Source organism: Octopus bimaculoides, chromosome 23 (genome assembly GCF_001194135.2).
Source record: "Octopus bimaculoides isolate UCB-OBI-ISO-001 chromosome 23, ASM119413v2, whole genome shotgun sequence".
NCBI classification, from domain to species: Eukaryota; Metazoa; Mollusca; class Cephalopoda; order Octopoda; family Octopodidae; genus Octopus; species Octopus bimaculoides.
The window spans coordinates 34,743,550-34,754,771 of record NC_069003.1 but is presented as its reverse complement, the minus strand read 5'-3'; the positions used below and the strand labels follow the sequence as shown (position 1 = coordinate 34,754,771).

General features: G+C 39.2%; 1 protein-coding gene across 6 annotated transcripts in view; it reads right to left on the bottom strand.

Moving 5' to 3' along the window:
- The window catches only part of LOC106878307 (ankyrin repeat and death domain-containing protein 1A), a 156,757-nt gene that overhangs the window by 100,052 nt on the left and 45,483 nt on the right, over positions 1-11,222 (bottom strand). For all 6 annotated transcript variants that reach the window (XM_014927492.2, XM_052975891.1, XM_014927495.2 and 3 more), the window contains exon 2: positions 4,535-4,638. In XM_014927492.2, the coding sequence (XP_014782978.1) occupies positions 4,535-4,638 (104 nt within the window). The remainder of the gene's footprint in view (positions 1-4,534; positions 4,639-11,222) is intronic.

The following is an 11,222-nucleotide window of genomic DNA, read 5'->3' as shown; positions in this document are numbered from 1 at the left end:
TGGTGGTGGTGGTGGTGGCAGTGGTGGTGGGAGCAAAACTAGAAAAAGAAAGAAAGAAAGAAAGAAAGAAAGAAAAAGCTCTGGCAGTCATCGTCACATAGCAACGGTGGTTGGCAGCTCAGATTGTCCAAGAACTCCTAAAAATCAATACTAAACAGTACATATAGATACACTGTCTATAGTTCGAAGAACTGAGATGATTGCTACGTCATCGAATCAGATTCGACATCATGTCTAGTTTCAGCTATCTGTTTGACAACGGAAACCATATACATACACATATACATACGTACGTTCATACATACATACAGACATACATAGTCAGATAGATATATGTTCATTCATATACGTACATATACATGCATATATACAGACACGCATACATATATAAGTATATGCATATATATTTACACACATATATACACACGCTCATATACTCACGCTCACCAATTTATGTGTGTGTGTGTGTGTGTGTGAGAGAGAGAGAGAGAGAGAGAGTGAGTGTGTGTGTGTGTCTGTGTGCTTGAGTATATGTGTGTATATATATATGTATATCCCTCGTCTATCGCGGATGTTACGTTCCAAAAACCTCGCGATAAGTGAAAATCTGCGAAGTAGAAACAGTACTGTATATTTTTTTATTTATTATTTCTATAATTTGTGCATATTTATTTTATTATAAATGCAAAACAACACGACAGAGGAATCGATGTTCGACGTGAGCTTAAATAATAAATCGCGATATGGCAAGGGATTACTCTGTGTGTGTGTGTGTGTGTGTGTGTGTGTGTGTGTGTGTGTGTGTGTGTGTGTGTGTGTGTGTGTATGCATTCATACATACATACATATATACGAGGGGGTGCTGAAAAGTTCCTGGCCTTAAGGTTATCGCAAAAGGTTATCGCAATAAATTAAGTACCAGTGAAACGCTGGGGTCGATGTAATAGACTAGTCCCCTCCCTCCAAATTTCAAGGCCCTATGCTTTCAGTAGAAAAGAATATTCTGAATGTCGTCTGTATTTCAGCGAATTTTCTTTAATCCGTACTTGTATTTAATCATTCAGTCCTTTATACTCCGTCACATCCTATATTGCTTCAAACCGTATACTCCTTCAGACATATACTCCTTCAGACATATACTCCTTCAGTAGCACATGAAAACGATAGAAACAATTCAATAGTTGTATGGATGCATAAAATCTACGAAGAAAAGAAAATCGCAAGTCCCAAGAATTTGGCGAGATGGTGAAAATAACTTTTAATTCAATGCTGGAAGAATTTCAAGAATTCTTCATTTAATTTCGGAAATTCTTCATCGTTATGCACAGGGCTGCCATGACAGATTGCTATCCCGGTTTTAGAATTCGTTCACGATCTGAGTGATATAATGAATAATAATGATGCAACATTTAATGCATACATTACAACAATAGCAATAATGTGCAGACGATTGGCAATATGACTGAGAATATTTAGAACAATAGAATAATAAGACTTGATTATTCTTGATTATTGCTCGCAGATATTGAATTCCTCAGAGTGTTAAACTTATTTATGAACGAGGAGTAATACAGAGATCATGCACAAGAAAGATTGTCTCTGGAGCAACATTTGAACAAACTGGGGGGAGGGCTTTAGGAGAAAAGAACGCAGAGGAAATGCAGTGATTTATATCTGAAAGGTTTGCAACAATCTTTGGTATGAAAAAAACAAAAACAATGCAAACTCTTGAATTGGGCACCAATCCAATGCACAGTACAAACATTTCTATCCAATTCCTCTTTCGTTTATACTAAAAGAATGCATGCAATAAATTGCTGTTTAAACTAGAACTTTTCAAGTCCATTCTCAAACACGAGGATCTACATGGCGTAAATATAATTACGTTCAAACAACATCCGACATTAAATCTCATTGCTTAATGGTTATCATAATCAATGTTTTCACTATAATTATTGGTTGTTAGGCGTGGCTGTGTAGTTCAGAAGCTCTCTTTGTAACTGCATGGTTTCGGGTTCATCCCCACCGTACGACACCTTGTATGTTTTTATTCCCATAACCTAACAGTTCGGCAAAAGCGACCAATAGAATAAGCACCAAACTTAAAAGTACTAGATTTTGATCTGTTAGACTAAAACCTTTGAAGGCAGTGCTGTAACATGGCCGCAGACCGATGACTCAAACAAGTAAGAAGTAAAAGATAAAAGATATGCAGGATTCAGTGATGGCCAATATCGTGTTTTAGGGACCCAGGGTTAATCCGTAGTTGAATATATCCGGGGCCCCACCGAAATCATTTTCCACCCACCACGTTACTCTTCCACGCACCACTTTCACCCAGACGGAAACCAAACTCCGGATCCGAACTTGCCTAAGCTTGGATCGGGACGGCTGACAGTCTGAACAACAACAGCAACAACAACAACAACCACTACTACTACTACTACTACTACTACTACTACTACTAGTTTTGGGAAAGTCATTGAATAGTGACGACAACAACAACAACTATAACCACGATAGCAACTGCATTAATATCAACAAGATGGACAGCTCAGTGAAAACAGCGGTAATGACAACAACAACAACAATAGTATGAATAACAATAACAATTGCAGTAACGGTACCAACAACAACAACAGCAAAAACGATGTGAGCAATAAGAACACCAACAACACCACCAATACCTTTGACATCCGGGCCTCACCGTCCACAACAACAACAACAACAACGACGACCATAACAACAACAACAACAACAATAATAACATCAACGAACTTTGACAACATCAACATCAACGTCCTTCACCAACGGACCACGGGGCGAGTAGCGGGCCGTGGATCATTTGGTATGGGGTCACACACAAAGAATACACTTTTTAAATTTAATTTCTATTTTGTTGACTATTGCAGTCATATATATATATATATATATATTATATGCGTAATAATCTATTTTGCTATAGGCGCAAAGCCTGGATTTTGGAGGGGAGGGGCTAGTTGATCATACCGAGCCCATTACTCAACTAGTACTTAATTTATTGATTCTAAAAGGATGACAGGCAAGGATGATTTCGACGGAATTTATCCTCTGAAAGTAAAGACGCATGGCATGCTGTTAAGCATTTCGTCCGGACAAAATGCTTTGCAGCATTTCGTTTGACGTGCTAAAGGTTCTGCTAGCTCGCCCCCTTCATATATGCAAGAATTAAACAATATACTATACACTTTACTGTTTTCTTATGTGAGTGGTCCCTCGAGTCGTTTAAATATCGTCTTGCATGAAACCATCTGGGGTGCAAAAATGATTGAGGACCGCTGCACTATAACAACAGCAGTTATAATAATTCTTACACATATAGGCACAATACCTGAAATTTTTAACGGATGGGACTAGTCGATTACACCCGATCCCATGGCTTCATTGGTGCTTGTTTTATCGACCCCGATAGGATGAAAGGCAAAGTCGACTTCGGCAGAATTTGAACTCAGAACGCGAGGACGGACGAAATGCCGCTAAGCACTTTGCCCAGCGTGCTAACGATTCTGTCAGCTCCCCGCCTTAATAATAATAATAATAATAATAATAATAATAATAATAATAATTGGTGCGTTGGGAACAGTAAACCAAAATATAGATAAATAGCTGAAGGAGATTGAAATAGAATGCCTGGTAGAGCTCCTACAGAGAGTTTGTCTCTTAGGGACAGCAAGGATTATCAGCAGGGTTCTAAGCACAGTAACCCGCTAGCCATATAAATCCTATCAGGAATAAGACCGAACCTGAGCCAAACCAAGATAATAATAATAATAATAATAATAATAATAATAATAATAATAATAATAATAATAATAATAATAATAATAGGTTCTTTTATTGGCCACAAGGACCCAACACATAGAGGACACTATCAAAGGACGAGTTACAGCACACAAAAACAAAGCAAAAATAAAAAAATACAAAAAAAACAAAAACAAAAACAGGTGGGGTTTACATCGATCAAAGGGAGATATTACCACATTAAGAGATATGACAGAAGATATATAATAGAAATTAAGGAAATAAATAATAAATAAATAAATAAATAAATAGAATCCCCAATGGCGGGGCAGTCCACTTCGGGTAATCCGGGGTAGACTCCACGCAAAAATCCCGGATTACAATGCCATAGGGAAAGATTCAACGACGATAGTATCGATGACAATAACAAACAAGGGGATGATGACAACAATAACAACAGCAACAACAACAGCTGCAGCTGCAGCAGCACTGTCAGCAGCAAAACTATTGCAAGCAACAACAACACCAGTAACAACATTAATGACAACAATGATAATATAACCATCGGGGATCGATTTGACAATAGTAGTATTGATGAAAATAACAGAAGACGGGACCGTAACAACAACAACAACAACAACAGTAATAACAGCAGCAGCAGTGTCTGTAGGACTACTACTACTACTACTACTACTACTACTACTATTACAAACAACAACAACAACGATGACGACGATGACGACAATGTACTTACATTATTTTTACAATCCACATCAACCTTCTCAATAAGCAACCTTCTGGCCTTCGCTAGGTTATTCTGTCGAGCGGCCTCGTGTAGTTTCTTTTCACCTTTCAACACTGCAAATATAACGAAAGACATCACTAATCGATCATACATGCAGTTTAATTTGTTATAACCAAATAACAACAACAACAGCGGCAGCAGCAGCAGCAGCGGCGGTAGCAGAATCACAAAGTGCAGTCGCTGCAATAGTTGCAACAAGTGCTAACAGCTTCTGTCAAATATCTTTAGTGTTGTTATTTTTATAGGAAGCTTTTGGTGAACATTAGCGCCGTTTGTTGTCATTGTGCATTGTATTTCCGGTAGAATGACTGACCAGTGTTTGAGACATGTCAACCAAGCGGAATAAATGGTCTAAGGTAAATCTGGTTTGAATTCAACGATTTATCGGTTTTCTCGCCAAAAGGTGCATCTTTGATGAAACACGCACACAGAGAGGCTGAGATTCACCGTGACACACAGTGTGACAAGGCTGGCCCCTTTGAATTACAGGTACAACAGAAACAGGAAGAAAGAGTGAGAGAAAGTTGTGGTGAAAGAGTACAGCAGGGTTCGCCACTACCTCCAGCCGGAGCCTCGTGGAGATTTAAATGTTTTCGCTCAATAAACACTCACAACGCCCGGTCTGGGAATCGAAACCGAGATCCTATGACCGCGAGTCCCCTACCCTAACAACTTAACCATTGCACCTCCACATAGACAAATATACACGGACACATACATAGATACATACATACATACATGCATACATATATACATACGTACGTACATACATACATACATACATACATAGATACATACGTACATACATACATACATACGCACGTACGTACGTACCACGTACATACAAACAAATGTGGGCAATAGTAGGTATACAATTACTTAATATGAGTGGAATGCTCTTTTCATAAGAGTGAACACTCACTCAAGTTAAGGAACTGTATACCTACTTTTGCGCACGCCTGTATATACATACACACATACACACACACACGCGCACACAGACAATTCGACAAATAATTCTACAAACACATACTCACACACAAAAAAAAAAGGGAACAAGAAACGGTTGGAGGTAACAACAGTGAAACATGAAATCGCTGATCGTGTAAATTCACGAGAGAGGAAAATAAAATGATTTCTCTTTCGATCGTAAAATACGCCATAGAATCCGCCATTACTGTTTACAAAATAAACCTATTTCATGATTGTAGAATATATCATAAAATTTATCAAACAACTCTATAACATTGATGGGGATGTGGAGCTTTCTGTGTTGTCCCTCGATTTGCTAAAAATGAGTTTAACCTTCCTCAAATGACACGATACTCCCAACCGAAACATGCATCAAATAATGTATTTATATGTTTGAATAGGTGAAGGCGTGTGGCCCATGGTTAAGCCGTTGCATTTGTGAATGTAAGATCGTGGTTTCGATTTTCGTGGTGGTACGTTGTATTCTTGAGCAAAACATCTCCTTTTTACGTTGCTCTTTTCCATTCACAAGTAAACAGTTTCTACCAGCAACTGGGAAGTAAAGCTTGGAACGGACTAGCGTCTCATCCGGGGGTGAGTGTTATAATCTCGTTTACTTATACACACAGGCCTTATGAATAGTAGGGCTGATAACAGACCTAAGACGATGTTTCGACAAAAGTTAAGATGGTAATAGCAATCTGAAACTGAACCACGGCGACAACGACATCAACCATGCATGAAAGACACAGTCGGAGACCTCAACCTTCTTCGGAATTAAACGAAATCTAATCGTATTTCTCTTCAAAAAATCTCCCTCTCCCTCCCTCTCTCTCTCTCTCTCTCTCTCTCTTATACACATACACACACTCACACATTTATATACATTCACTCACACACATTCCTTCACACGCACATCTACTCTTTCCTTAGTTCTCTCTGTCTTTGTTTTATTCTCTACGTACTCTCTCTCTCTCTCTCTCTCTCTCTCACTCCCACTCTCTCGCCTTTCCTCTTTTATTCTCTGTTTCCTCTTACTCCTTTCGACCCTCTCTCTCTCTCTCTCTCATTCTCACTCTCACTCTCTCTCCTTTCCTTCTTTTTCCTCTCTCTTTCCATCTCTGTTACCTCTTACATCCTTTCGACCCCCCTCTCTCTCTCTCTCTCTCTCTCTCTCTCTCTTAACTCTCATCATTTCATTCCTTCTTTCCTTTCATTCTATCTCTCTTCTCCCCCCCCCATTTCTTTCATTCATTCTCAAACCTCCACCTTTCAACACCAGACGCGATGCTCTTTCTTCAGCAAAGGCGGTTATATTTCTTATCTGACATGGAATGGTCGTTCTGCAGAAATCTTAGATTTTAATCGATCTGGATATTTATAGAATTTACAAGCAATTTAGCAAGACACTCTGGAAGTTGGAACCTGGTTCTTTCTTTAGCAATGCTCTTTTAATTACAGCAGCTCAAAATATATTGGTTAACATCATGCTAACAACAGAGGAGTTCGGCTGGATAGGGACAAACCCTTGACCTCTTTCCTCTATGACGGAATGCTGTTTATGCAGCATCTCCAGTGATCTTACATCACTGAATAGCAACAGGAAAACAACAACAACACCAGTGCAATAGGAAAGAGGAAGAAGAAGAAGAAGAAGAAGAAGAAGAAGAAGAAGAAGAAGAAGAAGAAGAAGAAGAAGAAGAAGAAGAAGAAGAAGAAGAAGAAGAAGAAGAGGGTAGGAGTAGGGAACGAGGCGAAGAAGAAGAAAGGAGGAGGAGGAGGAGAAAGAGGGAACGAGGCGAAGAAGAAAAAGACGAAGAAGAAGAAGAAGAAAGGTGGAGGAGGAGGGGTGGAGCAGGAGGTGGAGCAGGAGGTGGGGCAGTAGGAAGGGTGCGAGGCGAAGAAGAAAGAAGAAAAAGGAGGAGGAGGAGGTGGTTTGAAATTAGTCCCATTCTCAGTTGGAATAAAACCCCCCCACTCCCTCTGAACGGCATGGAGAAATATTTATAAGAGATAATTTCCAGTTGGTTAAGAAGAAAATAAATGCTAAAAATTTGCAAAGATATAAACGAACAAAGGAAAAGCAATATGTGGAGCATGAATGCTTTCTTAATTAAATTGCAACTGCTGTGGAGCGGACAGGTAGCGCGCATGCCCGGTTTCCTACCTGTTTTGCTAGATTTTGTTTGGTAAATTAGCAGTTGGCTATCACTCTCCAAAAAAGGAGATACAAAGACACTCTCAAGACAAGCTTGACTAAAAAGGTGTACATTTTTCGAGCAGTCTATCTGGAAAGATCTTGCTCAAGCTCTCACGCTGTCCCTTAACGTTATGTAGTCTGGAGTACAAGACTGAGAGACAGAAACGATCTGAAGAACGAACTTAGCCGTCTCGGACCTGATCCCCTGTGTCTAACCCTAACCCTTCACCCCAGCTCACGAGCAAAACAGGGAGTAAATAGTTGTATATACAGGCGTGGTTGTGTGGTAAGAAGCTTGCCACACAAGGCAGCGAGCTGGTAGAATCGTTAGCACGCCGGGCGAAATGCTTAGCGGTATTTCGTCTACCGTTACGTTCTGAGTTCAAATTCCGCCGAGGTCGACTTTGCCTTTCATCCTTTCGGGGTCGATAAATTAAGTAGCAGTTACGCACTGGGGTCGATGTAATCGACTTAATCCCTTTGTCTGTCCTTGTTTGTCCCCTCTATGTTTAGCCCCTTCTAGGCAATAAAGAAATAAGAAGCTTGCTTCTCAACCACATGGTTCCGGGTTCAATCCCACTGCATGGCACCTCGGGCAAGTGTCTTCTGCTACAGCCTTGAGCTGACCAGCTGAAGGAGATGTCTTCCTGGGGTTAAATGGTAGTATCGTCGTCTCTTAGAGGACAGCCACAATAAAGTGACCATAAGCAATATACATATATATATATATATATATATATATATATATATATATATATGTATGTATATAATTATGTATACGTATATATATATATATATATATATATATATGCACACATTCACGAAACCACACTTGATAGGAAATGACAATTCGACGATTACATGAACCACAGATAACGGATATTAGACTTGACATAATTTTAATTTTATCTGACAAAACCACGATAGACTTTTAATAGCTGACAGCAAAATAGAGTTAATTTCAACATTGTTAAGAATCCAACTGAAAAATCTAAAGAATTACGCAGATTTAAACAATTATGGCACAAACTGTATATACGTCAATCATTTCGCTTACTATAAGTACAAATGAAAACAAAACAGACTTAATATTGGGCGCGCGCGTGTGTGTGAAAGGGAGACATAAGCATGTTCTAGAATATAATAATTTATAGTTTGATAAATACTATTAAGGCATTCTCAGAATTTTTTCTTTAACTGGAATATTCGTCAATGTGTATTCCAGTATGAAATTTGGCAGAACTGATAGAGCGTCGGACAAAATTGTATTACGATATGACTGTTCCGTTTCTTTACTTTCTGATTTCAAATCCCGCCGAGGTCAAATTCACCTTTTGGTCTTTTCGGAGTCGATAAAACACTTGCAAGTGAGTATGATTTTAGGAACATGTGCGATGCTCTCACGAAATGCTTCAGGTACTTGTATGACCGTCACACCGTTATAGTCTCCGGTCAGCAATTTTACTCTTTACCCACCGGAACATGATATTACATATATTGTTGAAGAATCTGACAGTGAAGAAAAGAGAAACAAGAACACAAAACACAGCCCGGTCCGGGAATCGAACTCACTACTTCAAGATTATGAGCCCTACGCTCTAACCACTGAGGCATGCGCCTTCGCGCGCGTGCACACACACACACACACACACACACACACACACACACACACTTATTTAACGAGAATAGCTTTGACCGTAACCTCGAAGTTCCGACGAATCCTTAGCTGGTTGAAACATCGAAGTCACTGTCAATAATATTCTTGTTTCAGAATTAAAAAGAAAAATGTTACTCTACAAAATTATAGGTTAATCCCCAGATTAATGTAAAATCGTTTTTTATTATAACTGAACATAGAAAACAAACATATATATATATATATACATATATATATATATGTTTGTTTTTTATGCTCAGTATATATATATATAGGCATGCATTCATGTAAATATATATGCATGCATACATACATACATATGTTGTACAAAGTTTTAATTAAATCATAACAAATCTATATGGCGAAGTGAAACAACCCCCGCAACGAAATACGAAGCTAGGAATAATCCTATAGATTAACAGATTATAGATTATAGCTTAATTCCAGGTTCTCCAAGATGATCTTAGTTCTTGAACCAAATCAACTGTTAAGACGATTTCCTGACACTTTGAATATATAACAATGTGCAGAGGTGAATATATAAACACGCATCGACGTAGGGTGTATATAGGAGAGCTGTATAAATAATTTATGCAATTAACGAGCGGATAATTAGTGATGTCTGGAACAGTTGAACATAACTGGGACTTGAAAAGTAATTACACACAACATTGGAATAAGACTTCCATAATTAATAAACAACCACAGTGGAGTGTGAAGAATAAATCAGAGATACGCTAACTACGGCAGCGAATTGGCCGACTCGGTAGAGCATCGGTCAACAGGTGTTGGCGTATTCGGTTCAAATCTCGCCAAGGTCAACTTGGCCTTTCAAACTTTCTGGGGTCGATAAATAAAAGTAGACTTGCCGACCGACCAGCTTCAGCACCTCGGGCAAGTGTCTTCTACCAAAGCCCCGTGCCGACCAAAGTCTTGTGAGTGGATTTGGTAAACGGAAACTGAAAGAAGCCCGTCGTATATATATGTGTGTGTGTGTGTGTGTGTGTGTGTGCGTGCGTGAGTGTGTGTACATATATATATAACCAGAAATGGCTCTTAGGAAAGTGCCCATAATGAGTAGAAGAAACAGCTACAGCTACGAGACCTACAGCTACGAGACCAGCTTCGGTCTCAACTAAGTTAATCTACTGCCACAAGAGTCGATTTAACCACAACGGAGTTAATCTACAGCTCGGAGAACAGCTTCAGCTGCCGCTAAAATAATCCAGAACTACGAGTGAGAATTTGGTGGTTATAAATTGGAGAAAGTGCTGAAAAACCAACATGGCTGACTAATGAAATATAACGTTTGGGTTGGTTCTTTGCCAAAACACACCAATTACTTTCAGCGTTTGAGAATTAATGTGCGAACGAGAGAGAGAGTGAGTGTGTGTGTGTATGTGTGTGTGTGTGTGTGTGTGTGTGTGTGTGTGTGTGTGTGTGTGTGTGTGTGTGTGTGTGTGTGTGTGTGTGTGTGTGTGAGGATCGATGAGAGAGAAAGAAAAGTAGACTTTAAAATTGCGATAACATCTATGTATCTGTGTGGTGGGGTATGTATAGATGTATATGTATATATAATATATGCAGGTGCGTACCTGTGTATTGTATATGCGTAGGCCTCTATGTCTGTGTGGATATGTATGCATGTCTGTAAATGTGTATGTGTGCTTATATACATATGTATGCATGCGTGTGTATGTGCTTGTATCCGCGTATTTATGCATACATGCTTAAGTGTGTATCTACACGTATATGTGTGTGTGTGTGTGTGTGTGTGTGTGTGTGTGTGTGTGTGTGTGTGTGTGTGT